At 42.3% G+C, this 23,482-nt stretch overlaps 1 protein-coding gene across 1 annotated transcript in view; it reads left to right on the forward strand.

Moving 5' to 3' along the window:
• Positions 1 to 23,482, forward strand: part of ptn (pleiotrophin) — a 38,828-nt gene that overhangs the window by 9,532 nt on the left and 5,814 nt on the right. The window contains exons 2-4 of the mRNA XM_079236327.1: positions 17,681 to 17,775; positions 18,502 to 18,675; positions 21,198 to 21,359. Of these exons, the coding sequence (XP_079092453.1) occupies positions 17,682 to 17,775; positions 18,502 to 18,675; positions 21,198 to 21,359 (430 nt within the window). The 5' untranslated portion in view covers position 17,681. The remainder of the gene's footprint in view (positions 1 to 17,680; positions 17,776 to 18,501; positions 18,676 to 21,197; positions 21,360 to 23,482) is intronic.

Genomic DNA, 23,482 nt, shown 5'->3' on the forward strand with positions numbered 1-23,482 from the left:
TCCTATTTTATAACACCGCTGCAGCACATTACACAGTAAATGAACTGTGGCCTTATTCTATTTTAAATTCATGCTCACTTTTAGTTATGCATTTTTTTCTTCTTCAGTTATTCTCCACTCGTTTTAGCGGCTTAACAGATTTGTGAAAAGAAAATTCACAGAAATCTCTTTAGCTGAAGAATCTGCGGTGAACTCCAATGGCGTTCATCGGCCCCCGAAAACCGTCAATGGAACTGCAGACAAACAAGCTGCAGTCGATTTTATTGTGGAATAAATTAGACGGTGTGGATGCTGGGTATTGAATTCCCATCAGCCTCTCCAGCTGACGTCAGAGGACCTCAGGCGGTGCATCTCTGCGGTGCTGCACGTGCCCTCCTCGGTGACTGCTCTCCACTTAAAACTCTCTCAAACACAAACCACACACACACACACACACACACACACACACACTCACACACTCACACAAACAGGCACATGCATCCCCCTGAGACCATGGTACCAATTACATGACAATCGTTTTTTCCCTCTTTTTTTTTTCTCTTTTCAAGTCAAGGACATCACATACAAAAAGTTATTTACATGTTTATTAAGATAAGTGTTAAGGCAAGATTTCTCTTTGGGAAAACAGGTGTTCAATTAACTTTCAGCCAGCTGGTGTTAGAGATGTTTTGAAAGATGATCGCTAAAGTTGTTTTCTGCTTTTCTGTGATAGATACACAGACAGTGCGTCGTCTTTTACTGTTCGGTCTAATAATTGTGTGTTTCAGCTCACTAGTTCGGTCTGCAGAGCAAGGCCAGACTCCGTGAAGAATTGTACGAGTATCCCCAGACTCTACAGGCTATGGACCGGACTTTGTCTTCGTCCAGGGGAACTTAGCAGTGGAAGACATTGCTAGATGAAGGCAATGCGCCGAGGTTACCCCCCCCCCCCCCCCTCCCCCCCAATTCCATCTCCTCATGCCAAATGGCCCCAAAGACAATGCAATAAAAGTGAAGGATTTGTTTCGGCCGAAAGTCATGTCCTTGACAGATCAGGGATGTCCAATCTTCCTCTGTCCGTCGTTCTCGGGAAATAACTTTAACCCCTCCTTCCTTGATGCCTGGAAATAAGACTGTCACTGGGTGTTGGGATATAGTGCGTCGCTAGCGATGCTTGATTCATTGAGGGTCGCACACAGCCGGGCAGCGTAGGAACTGAGTGACACTATCATTGCAAACTGGAGTAAACAAGTCGAAAATAGGAAGTCTCTTTGTCGTAAGAGGATTAAACAACAAACATTTTCTCACATTTTGCGCAGAAAAACCATAAATGCAAGTTTGTATATGTTAAACACACAGACAATGTACACATATCACATTGTCCGCAAAATGAATCGTTAGTTTTAATAAGGGCTAATTCCTAATTTATATTTTTTCTTGGACACCTGGGGGCAGCAAAGCAAGCTGTAAACATAACACTGACATATCGTCCCCTTACAGTCACCTGGTGAATGTTAAGTCCAATATTCACTGAACTTTTGCCCCGTTTTGGTCTCCACCGACCGACTCCTGAAGCAAATATCTGACTTTTACGCTGCTAAATGCTCCACTGTGTTCACCAGCTAGTCGCTTACTTTGTCTGCCGGCTGTTTGGTGTTGTGCAGTTGGTGTGCAGTGGGTTAATCAGAGCTCTTAAGCTGAAAATAGCTGCAGGTTGGAAACAATGTTGATTAAAGTGAATAATTGTGGGTTGTAATAAGAAAACAGTTGGCTTAAAGATGATAACTCTCCGTTGAAGCAGAGTCTGGCGATAACTCCTTGGTACTGTCAGTCACTTGAGTGATTATTAAAAACAATATTGGCCGATGCAGCTTTAACTTCTATTTCCAAGCTAAAATCATGTTTTTGAGAAGTCAAATCTTTTCAAAACATTTTGTTTTTCAACACCACAAATAGACGTTCACTCTAAATGACTATGATGACCGTGTTCATTGGTAAAGCACGACTTGGAGATACTGTATCATGATATTTTGACCCAGAGAAAGTAAAGTAAAAGGCTTCCAGTCTCATAAGTTTCTCCGTGGCTCAATATATTTTCTGAGAGACAGAAGAGTTTTGACATGTTTGAGGGTTTCCTGCAGTCAGTCGGGTATTTCATGCCTGTTTCACTGAATGAATTTTGATGGGCTTCTATGGTCCGGGCGTCTTTAACTGTCCCGACAAGCCTTTGTTCTTTCCCTGTTTTCATGTCTGATCCCCAACAGCCCACAGGGGAAAGCTCTGTCGGCCATGCGCTCCGAAAGCCTTTTCCGTTTGATCAACTTCTAACGTATTTGAACAATTTAGGCAGGAAGGAGAGCAGGTAATTCAAAGGCTGCCAAAAGAGTGTTTTGGGGAGATGAGAAGACGCGCAGGCTCACAAGGAGCAGCGGAGAAATTCGGCTTTATCGTTTCTGCCGCTGCATACTCTAAAACTACCCATCAACATGCACACGAACCCCTAATGCGACTGACATCCTCCATCTCCAAAAAAACATATTTGAAATGGTCTTTTCTCACCCAAAAGCATCTCTACCTTTCCTCAGGCAATAATGTATTCACCCAGTAGAGGCCAGTGTGTAGCTGATGAGGTCATCCACTCAAAATGACAGCAAAACATCTTTTGAATGCCTCACAGTGTGGATATCATAGTCCAGTCTAAGCAGAATCCCTGTGAGGGAATCAATGGAACATTGAGCAGCAGGTAACAAAGGGACAAATTGTGCTTGACAGTGAAGTAAGGTGAACATTAAAGCCGTGGTTTGATGTAGAAAAACGCAGCGACCGTTCAATATTTCCATGAAAGGACGTTGATGGTGGGTGTCATTGAATACAGTTCCTGCATCAGTGTGCAGATGAGAGGTCAGGGCCTTTGTGGATGGATCATGAGAGCCCTCTACTGACAGTTAAATCAAAAGAAACCAATATCACACAAAAAAAGTCCCCTGCTTCTAATTTCTGCCGCACATTAAGAAGAAAAATAGACTGAATAGGTGCGATTATTTCTGTGGTTGAGTCATCGGAAATAAGATGCTCTCCCCCCTCCCCCCCCCCCGTTCATGAGGAAAATTGAAGTGGGACTGGATAATTCTAATCATCATTTAGCACTAAAACCTTCTTTCAAACACCCACCTACTGCTGTAAAAGAAATGAAGTACTGATTTAGTGATCAAAGGGGAGGTGTGGAACATAACAGTGTGAATATGCTGAAACTGTTAACAGCCTTGAGGAGTGACCAGTGATTTATCTTCAGTTTTGAAACCTTTATGGTTGAAGCCGTGCAACTTTACAGCCTCTTTTTACAGGTGTGATCCTGCCGAGAGAAAGAGTGATGCTCTTTCCTCTGCAAAAATGACTCATGCAGACCTTCTTTTTTTACTCAAATTGTGACAGATTTTGCGACTTGAATGAAGTAAAATCCATTATTTCTGATGCACAGTCACCTCTTTGTGTCAAAACAAGAGAAAAAGGTAGAACACTTGACATAAGTTTGTCTGCATGTCTGCATTGAATAAATACATTTTTTTTTTATGACATTCAGACATTTAAATTAAAGATTTAATTCATTATTCATTGTTTTTTCTGCACTCTTTCACACCTCAAACCATTTTATTCATAGGAAAAAAAAAGGAAACTTCTTTTAGTTTCAGGAGAAAAACACTGCAGAGAGAAGAAAATCCCGAACCAAAGCAGCAGAGGAACATTGTTATCGAACGGTGCACCCAAAACCCCCTTAGGGATGAATAAAGTATACATCTATATATCTATGTATCAGCGTGTGAATAAATACTAACCAACCAAACACAGAAAACTGGAGATGGGAATCGAACCGACGGGGGACTCCACACATGTTGGGCACATGTGGTGCAAATTGAATGGTCACTGATTGACGTCCTTGAGGAGAAAATAGTTGAGAATGACCACTCGTGAAGGCCTCTTACCAAATCGCCCAGGTTAGTGATTAAAAGACCTAAACTCGCTCGGTTGCAGTCATCCCTGAAATTGGACGGATATCTCGGTAATGCTGCGATTGAAAGGGCTGTAGAGACAGATTATTATTGTTATTTTAAAATCAATAGGCTTTCTTTTTGGACATCGCTTGCGGGGGTCTGCAACGTGCGTCACATAGATGTTGAAGCGTTACTATTTCTCTCCACTGCTGCCGTGTGATCCGAGGTGAGCCTCCGCCTGGAGGGAAATGTACAACTGTTTGCCTTTGTGAGGCTTTCGTAATCTGCAGGCGAGCTTTGTTCAACTGCCACACGGGCTACAAGGGAACCAGCAGGACCGAAGTACTTCAGCAAAACCAATACACCATACGGTATCTTTGTTATTCTACATCAGAGACCATATAGACCTGCACCTGCAATACCTATTCCAAGAAGGGATAAAGAGTAGAAGCTCCTCTGATTCACAGTACGTGGGCTCCGGAGAGCGCCGCTTTCAACGTGGTAGGTAAATATATATAGCATGTACTGTATATATTCTCCACTATCTATGCCAGCAGTGTGACACTAATACTGTAAACACGACATCACATGTCCTCAAAATAGTGCTAAGAGCTGTCGAAACTGTCCGGCACAATTTGTTTTGCCAAAGTGAGCGAACACAGCCCGCCCACGCTCTCTCAGTTATTGTCTTGCGTCGATGTCAGACAGTCAAAACTTCTCATCTTGCGCGCGTCTCGGTGACAGCGCAGCTTAGCCAAGACCTCGCGAGCTAATGTTGCCGCCGCTGTCACCCCGGCTTCCCTCAAGACGCAAGATGAGATCTGCAGGCAGCATGTGAGAGGAGGAGGAGGAGGAGGATGAGGAGGAAGGAAGATGAGGAGGATAGGAAGGGGGAGGAGAGGAAGGAGGAGAATAGGAAGGAGGAGGAGGAGAGAAGAGGAAGGAGTGGGAGGACGAGAGGAAGGAGGAGGATAGGAAAGAGGAGGAGGAGAGGAAGGAGGAGGATAGGAAAGAGGAGAATGAGAGGAAGGATGAGGAGGAGGCGAGAAGAGGAAGGAGGAGGAGAAGGAGAGGAAGGATGAGGAGAGGAGAGGAAGGATGAGGAGGAGGAGGAGGAGGAGAGGAAGGAGGAGGAGAGGAAGGAGGAGGAGAGAAGAGAAAGGAGGAGGAGATGAAGGATGAGGAGAGGAAGGATGAGGAGGATGAGGAGGAGAGGGAGGAGGAGGAGAGGAAGGAGAAGGAGAGGAAGGAGGAGTAGAGAAGAGAAAGGAGGAGAGGAAGGATGAGGAGGAGAGGAGAGGAAGGAGGAGGAGAGGAAGGAGGATGATAGGAAAGAGGAGGAGGAGAGGAAGGAGGAGCAGAGGAAATGGGAGGAGCAGGAGAAGGAGAGGAAGGAGGAGGATAGGAAAGAGGAGGAGGAGAGGAAGGAGGAGGAGAGGAAAGGGGAGGAGGAGCAGGAGAGAAGAGGAAGGAGGAGGGGCCTTCGTGAAACCTTTGACAGATTACCTTCTCTCATCTCGCATATAGCCTGCCGCAAAGCGGAATTACCAAATATATAAAAAAGTAGTTATTCTGTTTTGGGATTTGTTGCAACGTGCTGTATGTGGTGCTGACAGAAACTTTCCTCCTCACATAAGTCAACATCATTCTGATGCATACACCTGTTTAATCAGGTATGTCTGGCCGAAGCTTCCACTATGCCACAATCTATTTCATATATTTTTTTAAAACATCCTCCAATTAATGAAGGTTATGTCACGTTCTGACTGCAGGGAGCAGCACACACTCTGCACACACAGCTCCTCTGCACTAAAATGTCCAAGGCACTTTGAAGTGAAGAGTGATGGCTGGCTTTGAATGGCATAGATCTTTGGACCGCGTGGGCGTATCTTTTTTTATTATTATACTAAAGCTAGGCATATGTTTTACTTCTTACCTGTTCAATTCCTATAAAAAGGGCGATTTACTTTTACGTTTTAAGATCAGTTTTTACCAGCAGGTTCATGCCCCTGATCAGCTCGGAGGCATAGAAGTGACTGCCCTGCCCCTGACTGACTGACACTGTTATTTGTTTTGGGTCCCTGGTCTGTTGGAAATAAACAAAAGATGATCCGAGGGAAAGAGAGCCACCTGTATCAGCTCAAACTGCAGGCGAAAAGTGCAAAAAAAGAAAAACACCATGTCTTGAGAATAGATTGCAGGAATAACACAGAAAGGAGTTCGTAGTGTACCTCGAAAATGAAGCACTGACAGTATTTTCTGTTTGTGGCGCTCTCCGTCTCGGTTAATCCCGACCATTAAATCGTCTGTGAGAAACTGGTGTGGGATTACAGGTAACTGGAGGCCTTATCTCTCCACCGGCAGCTTTAGTCGTGCTCCCTCTCGGCCTCGCAGTGCGACGCCTGGTTTTGGGGGGGAAGTGGGTGGTAAACCTCTGTGGGGAGATGTTGGCGTGTGTAGGTGGTGGATGTCGGTTATCACAGACTGGAATCGTGGTTAAATCCGGAGGATGAGCAATATCTCCTCTCTGGATTGCATACAACACACCAGAGTCCTGCTCTGAATCCGAGGCTGTACAGTATACCGAGCGCTCAGCCGGCTGTCTTTATCATTCAAATTAGCATCAGAGTCAGCTTGCACAAAGGAAACAAAAGTATTTTAGTATCACGCAGCCAACAGGGGGCGTCCACATCGGATTATTCCACTGCTGAGTTCACGTCCTCGATGCTACAGGTGGTCGTATAAAGAGACTCATGGTGTCCGCAGACGATTTTTGGGAATATAACTTTAGGCTTAAGCACACATTTTTTGTGTGTGAGGCTGGGACAGCATATTTTTTTAACAAATCATACATTTTATTGGAGTGCTACAACATTTTTAGACTTAGATAACAAGTTGTCTATAGAAATGCATATTATAGACAACTTTTGGTATGTGGGCACCAGAAGATATGATGAAGGTTACAAAGAAATTGCAAAACCAGGAATTTTGGCTGTTCATAAACCCAAAAAAATAAGAGCATAAGAGCAAATGGTATGCTTAACAGAAATGTATAACTGGCATAACAAACTGAGGGTTTGCGGGCATCTTAAACTGTTAAGCCCTAGCGTCCCCCAATTGGGGGACCCTTTTATATCAGGAAAATCAAGAAAAAAATCATGGTATAAATCCCTCCCATCCATCCATCCATCCATTATCAGCCGCTTATCCGGGGTCGGGTCGCGGTGGCAGCAGGTTCAGCAGGCCGACCCAGGCTTCCCTCTCACCCGCAACACTTTCCAGCTCATTCTGGGGGATCCCGAGGCGTTCCAAGGCCAGCCGGGAGATATAATCCCTCCAGCGTGTCCTCGGTCTTCCCCGGTGTCTCCTACCAGTTGGGCGTGCCTGGAAAACCTCTAATGGGAGGCGTCCAGGAGGCATCCTGACTAGATGCCCGAACCACCTCAGCTGACTCCTTTCGACACGAAGGAGCAGCGACTCGACTCCAAGCTCCCTCCTGATGTCCGAGCTCCTTACCCTATCTCTAAGGGTGAGCCCGGCCACCCTGCGGAGGAAGCTCATTTCGGCCGCTTGTATGCCCCACCCCCCAAAAAAAAACATGTTAGGTATCAAATTAAACATAACAATCAGGGCTACAATAATATATAATCCCGATGTACAACCTCTAAACACAACTCAAACAATAAATAGGATTAGGGGTTAGGGTTAGGGTTATTAGGGTTAATAGATTGCTCACTGTACCAACATTTTGAATTTGGTTGTACATTAACTCATTTGGGGACTACAAAAATGAAGGGGTTCTGAAAGCAAGTTGTAGGGTTCCTACGTATTGCAACACTTGTAACGTATTGGCACTATAACGAACATTTGGATCATAAGGAATAACAGTGTTTTAATATATGTCAGAATAACGTGCACCAAAAAAACAAACACATGTTTGTTCACAGACACTGACAACACAGATGCTTGTGGCTCCGTCGCCACACAGAAACAATGAAATAAACACGGCCGTGCAGATCAGGGTGACGGATGCGCGCTCAGACTTTGAAGTAGCAGAAAGTCTCTCAGCTTCTCGCTCAAAGAAAGCTCTGGAGCTCGCAGATAGTTAAAGTTTTATTGATTTGGTCCTTGCGTTTTGATACGACTGCGTCATCATCAGTCACACTTTTGTTCTCCGTCCTCCTCTGTGATCTCTCTGTGTGGCAGGCTGGATGCGAGTGTGTGGGGAACCTTTATTCCGTGCACTTTACTTTAACTCCAGGGAGTTCAATGCCAACTTCATTTGAAAAAGTTTTCTTCTCGAGAGTCAACTTTTCTGTGAAACAAGATCCAAAACACGAGTCGTGTCCTTGAGCTTATTGAGTTATGGAGTGTCTTAATCAGCCTGTTTATTGTGTTTAATGTACCTTTATAGATGAACAGAATAACTTGGTAAATAATTTGGTATAGGTTGGCACTGCTATGTTGAAGTTAACTCCTTTTAACTACGTTAGCATGGACCTTTTTTCGTAAGCTTCAGAGCGCTGTGCATTAGGACCGAGATAGAAGCAGCAAGACGGAGCAGAAGTGGATTATTCTGCAAGAGTGGTTTGAAAAGTTGCTCTGGACATTCTTATTCTTGTCTAAGCCATGAACACTTATCTCAAACCTCACTATTGGAATTTATTGTAAATGCAGTTCCAAATAGACCTCGGCCACCTCATTCTTGTGCAGATGAGGTGTTCGCTTTATGGATGAACAAATCTTAAGCACCGAATCCTCAGGCTGAACTAAGTATGCTGAACGCTGCGTCGGGGGGGGGGGGGCGGCCCAGAAAATGCCGAAATCTACAAATCATGACATATTGAGTGGCTAAAAGATTACGGACAAACCGTGAAATCTGCAGAAACGAACACGAGGATGATGATGATGATGATGATGGTGGCGGGCCCACATCTGCGCCAACATTGTTTACCTCCCTTCCACAGTCACTTTTCAAGGAGTCTCTTTAATAAGCCGTGACTGCTGTTCAACTGCAGTCTCTTCACAGGCAAAATTAAAAACTCAAGAGATATGAATGGCATTGCTGAAGTGGACAGAAATACAGCGGAGAGGAGAACAGATAGAGAGAGAGAGAGGCAGACAGGATGGAAAAGAGAGGAGGACGGGGGACGGCTTAATCAAGAGGCGGACAAAGCTGCTCACGCTGTGTGTGCGAAGGCTTCTTCATCCGGCACACTTTAATGAACAAGTGAGTCAAGGTGCTTTCAGCAGGTTCTGGAGAGGAACACTCACACACAGAAGCACACTGGCATTAAGATAAATGTTGCCTATTCAATTAGACAGACACCTTATAAATTGGCGCCTTTGGATGAGAAGGCAGGAGGCGGCGACCGAGAGAGGGAGGCGCTGACTGCTAATGCTAACGGCGGGCCTGGATCTAAAAGGGGAACAAGCCCAGCTATATAGCGATCAGAAAAGGCGCCCAAAAAAAGGGAGACAAGCGCGAGGACGAGGAGCGGCGATAAGATGTCGCCTGCAGCCAGGCCGCGCACAGGTGATTCAGGAGGGAAGATTAATGGTCGGCATGAGAACAGACGACTGGATGAACAGCGGATTCTCTCAATGCGCTGCCACATCTGTCAGCGTTTAGCCTGTGAACTCTTTTAGTTCTGACATTTCGCACATGGAAAAACACAAAATACTCCATGAATATTGTCGCAGCTCGAGTCAAACCGGTTTGTACGAGAGCAGGAGATGCCTTCCAGGAATCCGTGACCTGGCCGTGAGACAAATTAACTCAAGTTCGTTCAAACCCCGAAATATTTGAACAGACTTACAATCTTTGTAGCAGAATACTAGCTGAATTTTACCAATATTTTACCTGCATTTCCTTACATACACACAATCAATTTCAGATTTAAAAACTATGCTGTGGGTCCCCTTTGAGCCCCCTAAAGTCCCACCAGTGTGTAGGTTGCAGATTGCAATCAACCGAATATGAGGCCTCCAGTAGCTCAGTTACAGAAACAGTTATTGCAAGTTATATAAGTTTATATAGCTTATTTAAGCTTAAATATGAACGGGACTCACTTGTGGCAATTTATCGGGACCTTGTTTGAAACTTTTTATTTTGGATGGACATGCATTTTGGAGTTATTTATATGAATCAGTTAAAGTTCAAACATAAAGATCACCAACGTGTTTATGGTGACGTGACACTGCACAGAGTAAAGCTGAATATGGGTCCATTTGTTCAAAAGTTTTGAGAAAACTCTAAATTACTTCAAACAGTGGCAGTCCTTCCGACTATTTTGCCATCATTTACGGCGTCCTAGCTTTGAACATTCTCTAATTTGTTTGGAATGTTTACCCCTTGAGTCCGTGCTAAAACAGGTTCGTTTTGTTTGCGGTATTTTCCCAACCTGTCTCCACTGAGAAGAAGGCCTTATTGAAAGTTTAATCCACTTGTGTGGCTCCCCTGGCTCTCTTTGTGCCTCTTTTCACATGAAAAAAAGGCTGAAATATGACAACGCTGAATTGATATAAAGAGAGAGAGAGGGAGTGGAGTGGAGTTGCATTTAAAAAATGAAGTTGAATATAGTCTTGTTTTGTGGTACTGCAGTTGCATAATCCTAAAAAAGGAGGGTAATTGATAACCACTGGAGTTTGTCGTACACCAGTGACAGCACAAGGCTCATAATGTCCTCATATGAGTGCTACTAATAAAGAAAAAGGGGGCACGGAGATGAGTGGGAAGATAAGCGACCGAGTGGGTGTTTGGAGGCGTAAATATAATACGATCAGCGTACTGGAGGCATTCATGCATAAATAGAAGTCTTCAATTTCAGCTGGTTCAGCTCTGGTGCTCTCACAAAGCCATTGTTTGTCATTCTTATTATTGTGTTTTTATCATTAAACAAGCCCATCATTCTAAAACCGCAAACTGAGCTCACTTTCTCAACACTTGGCCTAAAAAAAAAGGCAGACACACACAGACACACACACACAAAGTGCCACACACTCTGTTTTTGTGCCGGAGCGCGGCTCCCTGTGGGCTCCTCCAGGGCTGTTCTGAGAGATAGCGGGGGCCCTCTCCACACACTCTCTCCCCCACTGTCTGACCTTTTACAAAACACAAGTCAGAAAATGTGTGGCATTTTCCTCTAATCATCTGCACCTTAACACATGAGAAATGGAGGCGCGCCTCAATTAAGTGGTCCAGCGGGCCCCGTGAGAAATGATTCACTTTTCTTCAATAGCCGTCATTATCCTGGAGGTGTTACTGCACGGAGCAGCTCTTATATGATTTACCATATGCGTATCTATATTCACGCTGCAACACTTCACACAACTGGTTATGCTCCCCCGTCCAGTAATTCGTTGTTTTCTTTGACTTTACATTCTTGTCTGCTTTTGTAAACAATATTTATTTTTTAAGCTGGAAAGCATTATGATCCTTTCTCACTGAACATTTACCACACCCAGCAAGTGATGTCACACCCTGGAGTACACGTCTACATCACAACAGCAATGCGACGACTTCAAAGTCCCAGTTTAACACACGTCAGAGTCTTTCCACTTTTTTACTCTTATTTGATTGGGCCGCTGGAAGGTGGGCGGGCTTAGAATGTTGCGCAACGCGGAGCTACAGAGGACTGTGGCTCCACATACATCTCCCTTGTTGCTAAAAGATGCAGATTGATCGACGGATGCAATACGCCTGCCTATATTTATAAATAGATATGACTGGGAATGGAATCCAAAAGGTCATCTCATATAGCATATAACTGCTGGACAAAAGCAAAAAGAGATTTTTAGTAGCTGTTAAGTTTCGAAACGAGAGCTCTTAAAGCAGCATTTATCATTAATTGGCCGCTAGGGGGCAACAAACAAGGTCTACATGCTACCATACTGTGACCTATTTACATATTTTCCAGCAGACATTGGAGCAACATTAGCATTCATTCAGTCTTGGCATGTGACATGTGCAGGTGCAGTGAGATGCAACCAGCAGCTACTTCCTTGTTTTACAGACTGTGTCTATTGTTTGGTTCAGGTTCCTCTACATCACTGTTACGACTACATCACTTTGTGTTGGCTCTGCCTCAGCTGTGTGTGTTTGTGTTTTTCCTCCAGGCATGTGCTGGGGACCTGTGAGTCAGACGCTTACCTTCCACATAGCAAAGAGAGAGAGAGGTGAAAATGGTCAGTTCTTTCCTCTCGTGGTCCATTTTGGCATGTGGAAGAGACCCATGTGACCTGTGAGGTCTTTTTCCACCGGAGACCAATGTTCATCACTTGGAAGGAAACTGTGATTGCGCAACTTCAAACTACCCTCTCCTTCCAATTACACGTTCGTGTGAAATGTACCCCCAAGACTTAAAGTGGCTATGAAAAGACGGAAAGGCTAGCGGGAGATTAGGGGAAAAAGCTTATTGCACAAGACAAGACGTGCTTATTGCAGCATGTTTTGTCTTTGCCAGCCACAACTTTCTCCTTTGCACAAAGTGCATTTGGGGAATTATGTTTTTTTTGGCCTGTTGTAGTTGACCAGGAACCTTTACGCCTTGGAGCATGTTTGGCTGCCATCCCTCTCATTACTCTGCAGATGAGATAGATGATGCACGGAGGCTTGTTCCCGTCTGTCCTGCAATCAGGATTGTTCCCTGTTACTGAAATAGATCAATAGTTATGTATTGTAAGTCTGAATCAATGCACAACCTTATACACGTTGACCTGCCATTCTGCCAATATTTAGATCTATTTTTGTCATGAAGTATGGATGCTTCTCCGTGCTTATCTTAAGAATAGTAGTCTAAACACAACTTATGACTCTTTTTGACCAATTGGGGGCATACATTTCCATATAACACACCCATTTAACTTATATTAAGGCTTATGCCAACCAAAGTCAACTTCTTCAAAGTCCTGAGTTGTACAGCCAAATAATGAGCTGAAACCTGCGATAGAGCTGCATAAAACCAGAGTTAAAGATTTGGGTGATATATTTGGGTGATATTCTCAGTAGGCTCATCACTACAAGCCTCTTTCACCCATTTTTTATACAATATAGATTAAAGTTTCTACTAAAACTGGATATGCTTGCATGACATTAGATGCTTTTTAAAATTGCTTAGGGGTTTAAAGCACCATATCACTCAAGTCAAAGGACACAAATATCCTTAAAAAATAAATATCCTTAAAAACAGGAACATCTCATATCGACTGAGTCTTGCGTACTGAGTGAGTTGGGAAGGACTTGCCTTGGAAACTAGATTCTTTGATTTAGTACCTCCAGGGGCAAAGAGTTATTAAAAAAACATCCATAATTCATGTGCAGCTAAGTGATATTAGAAGCATACATGTGTGCTCTGATAATATTTGTGTTCATCATTAACACACCACAGAGGGGCGCTTTTTTTAATGACATGCTCCCCACATGTATTTAGACTAGTTCTCTGAATAAAAACATGAATTTGAAAGAGTAATGGTTTAAATTAAAGAAACTAAAATCCATTCCTCACAGAGTGGTAATTGTCAAAATCCTTTTTGTTCAGCCAGAACAGTTAATAACACTAGTGACTCACCCCATCAAGGGTCTTTTAATTGATTCATTAAACGGCATACTCCTTTATTCCTGCCGCCTCCATCGCCTCCTGCCTTTGTAAGCAACGGATCCGATAGTAGGCCGATAGATAGATTCTCCTTTCATGTACTCGGCCAGCATTACGTCAGTAATGAGAGAGATGGGGAGCGTTTTAGATCTGGTGTTTGTCTGGGCTCCAGAGTGGTGGAGCGTCTTGTGTGTATTTGCTGGAGCAAACAAGGAGTCACTGAAGGTCCATTGATTTGTGGGCAGTATTGGCTTTCCTCCTTCGTTACCTTCAGCAGGAGCCCACAGCTGTGTCTGGATCAATGGGGCAAATGGAGGGTTTGATAGGACTAACTCTCACTGGCTCATGAGCCACACGCTGATCACTGGATGTTTTTTAATGTTTCAACTAAAGAAACCCTCAAAGTTCACAAAACATTCAGTTCTCCTGTTGCCGCCTTCGCTTCTACACTTAGACGTCATTCTGTTTCTGACCTTATAATTGCAAGCAGTTGCTGAATGTGATCATCTTTGGCTCCCCAGAGTAAAACATGCTATACATTTCTTTTTCTCATTCTCTCTTAAAAGGACCATTTCTCTTTTTTCTTCTAAATCTAGGCAGAATTGCGTGACAGATGATTTAAGAGTGTGGTATATTTCAGCAGCAAGTATCTAAAATAGAGCTGAAAAGATAAATGATTAATCGATTAGTTGATCCACAGAAAAACATTCTCTGGTTCCAACTTCTCAAATGGGATAATTCGCTGCTTTTTTTGCAGTTTGGTATTTAAAATTGAATATCTGTTCTACATTTCATTGAGTAAATGATTAATCAAGGAAATAATTGCCAGATCAGAAATAATCAATAATGCGGCACACGTTTCTCACCCATAAAATGTCGGACACTATCTTGGTAGCATATTGGAATGAATAGTTTAAATAATAGTAGTAGTAGTAGTGAATATGCAAAACACTTTGAAGTTATTTAGTTTGTAATGTATGTGTCTCAAATAAGTCTCAAATAAATCTTTGTTGCAGGATGTCACATGAACTGCAATTGAGTTTTGCTCGACACCCCTAAAAAGCAACAGAAACTGCTTCATACTACAAGGTCTGAGGCATTACATTTCTTTTTATTTGAAGAGTTTCAACTCATTAAACCTTCAGGTATAGCAATATCCTGCATCAAATATCTAGCTTAGAATCTGGGGACAGGTTGAGCGATGATTGATGATACCTTTTCTCTTTGGTGCCCGGCTACTTGGGTGTATCTCTTTTGGCAGAACATTGAGATATGTCTAAGAAGTTTGCAAAATTCATCAGTATTGCCCTGAAATTAAACAAATTTCCTGCAGGACAAAAAAAAAAACATGTGACGGTTAAGGATGATGTGTCCTGCAGTGAATTGATCTGATATAAAAACCCCATTGCTTTAGTCAAATTATGGGGATATGAGTCATGAGAATAAGGAGCTAATACTTGGAAGAAAAAAAAAGAGTTCTCTACTCACTGTCACAAAGTGTCAAGCTGTAGGTGTGTCTGACTATTGAAGAAAAAGAGGGAAAGAGCACTTATGGAAAAGATGTCCAATAAGTTGGCATTTCCCAGTGCTTCTTATCAAAGCCGACTGATAGTCAAATGTTCCGATCCACCCAGACATCCATTATGCTGTCATGCTCTGGAAATAGGAGCAACATGGCAGCGAGAGACTTCCATTTCATGTATTGACCTCAAGAGGAGGAGCAACCTGTCGTCTCATAGGACTCTATGGCTTCAGAGGAAATGGTTAATTCACTTCCATTCCAAGACTTTTCTTTCTTTAAGCCACTGTATGGAGTGCTCACTCAAAGTCATCAACCCTGTCCCCTTTCATGCCTGCACTGCAGCAAGAAGCCAACACTTTTAACTGAGGAAAAGGTTTTCTTATCTTTTGAAAGGCCACAATGCCTTTTTTCTTGGAAATGATCTTTATCTGGGTTCTTTCATTGGGTTTTCTCCCTGAACTCATTATATGCGCTTCTTACGGTTGGGATTCACAGATTTTTTTTCCTTCCTTTTTTGGGTTATGGAGATGAATTGTTTGGAATCTCTTAAAAAAGGCAACATAAAAAAAAAACCTCTTGAGACAGACTCTCATGTATTTAATCAAAACAGGGTTTGCCTGCTCGCCGCCACAGTCGGCAAGTATAAATTCAATCGTGTAAAGGTTTCAGACGACTCTTCCTGGCAGGCAGACTACAGGCGCTGCCATAAGGCTCATTATGAGTTTCTAAGAATGCGCTGGGAGACATTAAATCCTAGGTAGAAAGCACAACAATAACATTCAATAATTAAATATGAGGTTTGAATACCTGATTTAAGTTTTCAGAGGCTTTCACCATCCTATACACAGACTTAACTTGTGTGAAGTCTTCAGAGAGTGAAATGAAAAGTTGGGAATGCAAGTTCCTTAAACAATGGGTGGAGGGGCTCAGAACCAGCTTAAGATTAATTAAAAATGACAAATGGATATTATTTACCCACTAGGATCAACCTTTCGACAGGAATGTGAGTTCAGAGGAGCCTTTTTTTGGCGTGGACTAGGTAATTGCTTCAGTCTCATGCTGTCTCTGCTCTCAGAGAGCGCTGGCTGCAGGAAGATTTCTCTCTAAAAAAGGGCAGGGGAGGAAAGTCGAATTGAGTGGGTTTTCTGCAACATTTCTATCACAGTGCATTAGGCTGGTGATAGTGACAGGAACGGCTTTCTGCTGATCCAGAACCAGCTGGAGGATCAAATAATAAAGGAACTTCTGACTCTGATTATATGGAGGATATTAGATTTCTTAAAACCTTAAACCAGCTATAAAATGTCAGCAGCTTTGTGCAAACAAAGAGACAGACGACTAATCACATTTTTGTGTGACAAATCAAAGTACAGTGGCAATTTATTCCATCTAGCTCTTTTCTCGCTTTCTGGCAGCAGGCGTAATCTTTTCTTGCGCAATATTTGGACCTCACACATAACTCTCTCAAACTACAAACCTCTGCATGTTCTGGCAGCTAAAAAGGGAATACTAATAACATAATATTTGCCTGCATGTTAGGGTCATTACTGTCAAAAAAAGTGAAACCACTGGCAAGAATATTTGTTGGATCCCCGCATCCTTGTGTGTGTGTGTGCAAAACAAGGGATCCTTTCATGAGAACTAAATGGGGACCCACTAATAAAACAAACCGGGGACCCACTCGTAAAACATACAAAACAGGGACCCGCTCAAAATACATATAAAACGGGGACCTACTCGTAAAAATACAAAATGGGGACCCACTCGTAAAACATACAATACGGGGACCCACTTGTAAAGCATGCAATACGGGGACCAACTCGTAAAACATACAAAACAGGGATCCACTTATAAAACACCCAAAATGGGGTCCTGCTCAAAGTATTCAACATGGGTACACACTGACAAAACATTGATCATATCTGAAAATGACCCAATAGTCAGGGTACTTTTGAGGTCAGTATAAGAACCAATACTGAACATGTCTTCAAAACCTTCCAATCAACTCCCAAAAACAATCTAAACATAAATGTGTGTGGAATCGGAGCAAACGCTTCTTTAAAGACAATATTTTTCCACATTGCAGCCTCAATCTTAGGTTGTCAGCAAGGGTTGACTTGGCTTCACTCACAAAATCGTTTTTAGGTTTTAACAAATCAAACTTGTGTGTTGGACTTTATCTACCCTTGACAAGGTTTCACAGAGATTGACAGCAAATACATCCTTGACTGACGGTGTAGTGACGGTGCAGACAATCAAAATGTTGATATTGGAATCTAGCACAGTGGAAATGACACCAGACGAGAGATGGAAATTCCCCAGGCAATTCTTCTGTCCCATGAGACTTGGGACTATTGCTTTCCTCGTCTGTTCTACCAAACAATTGAATGTGTCAAGTCAGGCACATTTTAGATATTCTCGAAATGTTGTGTTTTTAAAACAATCAGATCATTAATCAACATCTAAGTGGACAAGTTACACTTGCCATTCCGAAAAGGCTCCTTGATTGCACTGAACAGCACAGGCCGATAACGCTGTAATTGTTTAAAAAAAAGCAGGGTTCCGCTCTAACGACTGTCTCGTCTCTCTTTCAGTATGAATGGACAGAAGCAGTGGACACGGGTGGCCGTGATGGCACTCCTGGTGCTAACGGTGATGGCAGCTGAAGGCGGCAAGGCAGAGAAACAAGGTGAGGTTTGCAAAGCCTGGGACAGACTCTTCAACTATTGAAACATCAATAGACTTATCTATATCTGCAGGTTTAGAGTTCCTTTACACGGTATATTAATATTAAACAGCAGCGCCATGATGTTCAACATTAAATACACACTACGAGAAATATTCCTCTTAACAGCTTATTTAGTTGGACACAGCTCTCGAAAATATTTGAAAATGGAAAAAGCCTTTGGGGTTGAAGTAATTGGTCTCCCTTGAGAATTTAGCAGAAACACAAAGCAATAACTTACAAGAAAAGCAAAATAAGTCAGATAATTCCCACTTGGGTAACAAACAACATTTAGCTAATTTATATTCAAGTAAACAAAGTTCATTTTAATTGAAAATTAGCATAAACACTAAATTCATTACATCTGCCTTAAAATAACATTACAAAGTTCAAGAGGGGGTAAATATATATAGACACTGCAAGATTGATTAGACAGATTCTAAAACATTCGTTATAACCAGACCCGTAGATGTGAGACTGTTCTGCCATGTTTGTCATGACAATTCATATTTCATACTTGACATGGACTTGACTGCTGTGAGACTGGACCGAGAACTTAAATCCATAAATACATGACTTGCTAAAATCCAGGGGGAAAAAAAGAGTACAATAAATAATGTGGGCCTATACAGAAAGGACTTGTCGTCATCAATGTAAAAAACAATAACTGGTGTATGTTTGATCTTACAGGAAAGAAGGAGCGCAAGTCAGACTGTGGGGACTGGCAGTGGAGTGTGTGTGTAGCCAACGAAGGGGACTGTGGACTCGGCACTAGGGAGGGAACACGCACCGGAACCGACTGCAAGCAGACCATCAAGACCCAACGCTGCAAGATCCCCTGCAACTGGAAGAAGAAGTTTGGAGGTCGGGATAGGACACAGCCATTTCTTAACCAATTTGAAAAGTCAACTTTTAAATAATATTTGTGACTAGAACAATTGGTAGAAATATGTGTGGCGTATGTACACATGCGTCCTATAACTGCACGGCTCCCGTCCCTCGCTCACCCCACATCTCCTCATAATGTATGCTGGCCTGTCACTCACACAAACAATGGTCCCATTTGTACAATAGGGAATGATTAAACTGGCTAATTAGAGGTACAAAAAAAAAGTCTGCTGAGGAAGTGATACATCGACATGGAAAACGCAGGAATAATCATCCTGCTTTGTCTTTTGCTTTTTGGGCGAGAGACTGTGCAGCCTTCACAGCTGAAATGTCTTGCAGTGACAAGCCTGAGGGACTTTTGTTCCCCCAGTAAGGCCTGTCAGGCTGCTCTGCAATGAGCCTGTCACGAGTGATGAACACACTGCAGGAAATCAGGGTCCCGCTAACTGGCTATATAGATTATAGCAGCAAAACTTTGAGTAGTTGCACTAATTTATATGCCGCTGGCCTTTAAATTATAGGAAGTTACTTTAGAAGAGAAAACAAAACAAAAAAGGAAAGAAAAGAGAAGAAGGGGCCCTTCTTGTGTTGTACATGTAGAGGGCTTTTTTATTTTACAATGAGAGAAAGGTTACTTCAAAAATAAGTTAAAAAAACACAATAAATACAAGGTGTTTTTGCTTGTAATAAGTAAAACAATCTTTATGTTTTGACATACTAGGGTAGGATTTCTTTGAATAAGATGAAATATTTAGGCTTTGCAAGATGAATAGCGAACTTGACGTTAGCTGGGAGGACTCATTTTGAGCTCTATTTCATTTTATTTTAAAGCCTGTAATGTTTTAAAGCAACAATGTATTCAAGATGCACTAAAAAGTTCCAATATCTATATATTTCACTTTTTAGGTGATTGCATCATATATTTTGTCAACTAAATAGCCAATGACACTTGGTAAGATTTTGCATTTTAGGTGTGATTTGAGGATTTTTTTGCAATTCAAAAAAGATAAATAACCACTGCAACATTTGTTGCCCACGTCACACAAAACGTGTTTGAAATGGTGTGAAGAGACCCTGCAATAAAATCGTGGCTCAGATATGAATCACAATACTGTATTAACATTAACATTATGTGGCTGTAGGTATCATATCAAGAACCTTGTAACAAAGTGTCAATCTGGAACCAGAGGGTTTTCTCTGAGAATCGTTCTGGACTCCAGATACATGCGTACAAATATGTGCAGTGTTGCACAAATTAATGGACACAAAGTTCCACAAAATGGCTTTTGATGTTGAAAAGTGACCACGGAAAAAAGGGAACAAATTAACTCAATCATTAGCTTTGACTACTTTCAGACGACGACCTTAAATTCTTCTACTTATTAAAGTATTTGAAACTGGTTTTGAAAATGTTCAAGGGCAGGCCACGATTCTAAATAATCAATCAGCCTTACAATCTATATATGTATATGACACCTTTAAGAGGACATAGGCTGCCTATGAAGCTCCCAGGAGCCTGCCAGGTATCTCTCTCTCTCTCTGAGACAAATCACAGAGGCGGAGGTTTTTAAAGTTGGATGGTCTGGAAGTCCCTGTAGGATTCTTGCAACAATGGCCCTGTCTCTCTCTCCCTCCCCTGCTCACCCTTTCTATCCCCTCCTCTGATGAGCACCTGGGGATCTCAGAGGCAGTGACAAGGGGTCCAATGCTTTCATGTGAGAGGAAGCTGACGAACGAGTGTCACAGCCTCAAGGGAGCCCGACTAGAGTGGCAACAAAATAATGGAGGGAGATGTGAGAGACATGGACATATAGTACACACACACACGCACACACACACCCTTTCAAACACATTTCCATAACATACACTGGCTACTGCTTGCATCCTCTTGGGGTTTAGTTTAAGGCGGAGTTTAAAAGTGCTTTCATATCAAATGAAAGCCAATTTATTACAGGTGCTGATAAAAGTACTTTCACTTCTCTGCTGCCAAGATTGTATCAGCTTATTATTTCCAGGATGTACAGGAGCCAGGCCATGATTGCATTCATCTGTTAGCAGGTTTCATTATATATATATATATATATGTATATATATATATATATAGGAAATACAGAATCAGAACAGCGAAGCACCATCTGCTGCTATTAGGAAAAAGCTATGAGCATCTTTTATTTTGATTTTAATAAGAGTGTCTCATGATATGGTCTTGTGGCTATTGGACAGTTTCTATTGATAGGAAGGGGATAACGGCATTAATTAAAAAGCATTCATCAAACAGCCATTCAAAGTGTATGACTCACAAGTCCTCTGGCTCTAAGGGGTTGATTCATTGACTGATTGCAATTGACTGCTTTTCTTTTAAACACACATCTAGATGCTGCATTGTGTCCAATTTTACCCGGTTTTCTGCCTGATTTCTCCTGTACTATGCTTCCTCAAAGCTACTTCACTGAACAAAAAGTACCTAATGAAGTATTTGATTTCTGTGTGTGCTGCAGGGGAGTGCAAGTACGACTTCCAGGCATGGGGGGAGTGCGATCTGGCGACAGGCAAGAAGAACAGGACGGGCGTGCTGAAGCGAGCGCTCATGGATGCGACCTGCGCCGCCACCGTCACAGCCACCAAGCCCTGTGGGAAAATCCCCAAGACTAAGCTGCAAGGTAAACCCAGAGGAATGAATCATCACTCGATAGAACGAAATTCTCGCCGGACATGCTGTCGGCAACAGTTCATGAATCACCGCATCCTCAAAAATATGACGCGGGGTTCTCAGCACTCCAACAAAAGATGGGGATGGGATCGTGGGAAGCAGGAGTCAGAATATTAAGGATGGCAACTTGATGCCTTGAATAACTTCTAATGTACCAACTGACTCTTTTGTGCGCCCTGAGAGGTAAACACATTGGCACAATTACATTTATTAAAGAAATCCAAGTACCACTTTGATCTTTGTTTAAACCAAACTTTGATGACATTAAGATAAGATAAAATAAGATAATCCTTTATTAGTCCCGCAGTGGGGAAATTGCAGGATTACAGCAGCCTTGCACACAATACATAGTAAAACAATCAAGTAATATACATAAGATAACAATAAACAGTAGTAAAAACAGTAAGAGAAGAGTACAGTAGCAATTTTAAATGAAATATACAGACGGAATAAGAGTATTCACCTGAGACAAAGCAAAATATTATAAAGCGCTCTAATAAAACCTATTCCTACTATTTAGTCTGGTTCGGTTTGAGAGTGCACACATTTTAGAGGTCAAAAAATAAATGAAGTATTCGCTATAAAGAAGAAAGAGCAAATTCAACTTTTTTGTTGTAAGCGCTGCCACTTCTGTCAGGAATTGTGTACCTTGAAATATTGCTGTCGCAGTTTATTCACTGATCTACAGTCGTACGAAGCTCTTTTGCTGCAGTCTCTCTCTTATAACATCATCAATGTTGGTATTTTTGCCGACTTTATTCCGCATATCCTGTGTGTTCTCTTTGGCCCAGATGTCAAACAAACAGACGGCCCAGACAATCCTCTCCCACTCATGTTAATCTGTTGATCACCTGAGTCCATCTGAACGAATGCCTGCGCAGACGGGTTGTTTGGGTTTGCTCACAAACGGTACCGAGACACCGCAGAACAATCACTGCGTTAGCAACAGCCCAAACAAGCCTTCGATTAACGCAGACTTTTGACTCGAAATGTCTTTCTCAGGGGGTTTGTTGCAACTTAACATCGCACCCTTGATGCTACACAGTTGTCTTTTTGGACTAGTTTTGAAAGCTGGACATGTTATTTTGTTTTTTCGTTTTATTGAGAAATCACGTGTCAGTCGGTTTGGATCAAAAGAAAGACAAAGTCGGGATTTACATGAAGAAGCGCTCCAGTACTTTCTTGCACTGTCAAATCACTGTAAACAGTTACAGGGAATGATACATTGGTTGGTTGGTTTAATTAATTATAGCTGAAGGGATGTTTACCACTGATGCGTCTCTGTGTATTCAGAGGAACTGCTTCACTGCTTCCCGGTGACAAGCTTGGATATTTCATGCCGCTTTTTGAATGTGTTTTAGCTATAACATACAGGTCAAATATCTGAATTATATTTGAATTATGATGAATTAGCATCAGTACATTCATCAGCGTGCATTTGAGAGATGCCGTCTTCTCTTTCTGATGAATGTATTTATCCGGTCTCCTGGGAACATTGCAGATTGACTGCATCTTTATCCCACAAACCCTCGCGAATTATTGTAATCCCGGGCAATGTCAGCTGTGAGTCACATTCACATCAGCATGATGGAAATCTTCCTACTTAAGTGCTAAACCGAAGCAGTGAGTGTCCGTGTTCAAGCAGAGGTGAATAGGTTAACCCGCTATTCAGCTGTAATTACATGCTTTTAGCGTCCTTTGGTCACGACAAAGAAATCAAAGTCAGGGAGCTCCTACTTCCTACATTCTACGGGACATGGGCAGTTATCAAAAAAGTGGAGTCGGCACAAGATTTGGGCTAATGCACAAGATCTGGGCTAATAGGAGAATATTAACAAGAATTATAACCACCATGTGGAATGTATTACCCTCTGCTTGGTGTAAAAGTGGTGATAAGAAAGCCTTTGGTTCATTCCAAGTGAAGCGATGCCCTTTGTTAATTCTGTAAGCAAGGATGTATCTGACCCGCTGTGACTGTCCCATTGTCCAAACAGGATTATAATGAGTGCCGAATTTCTGCCAACGGTCATAAACTGCGCCTCTTATCGCACTCAGCAGATGACATGTATGCAC

The sequence above is a fragment of the Taurulus bubalis genome, assembly GCF_910589615.1.
Source record: "Taurulus bubalis genome assembly, chromosome: 20".
Taxonomy (NCBI): domain Eukaryota; kingdom Metazoa; phylum Chordata; class Actinopteri; order Perciformes; family Cottidae; genus Taurulus; species Taurulus bubalis.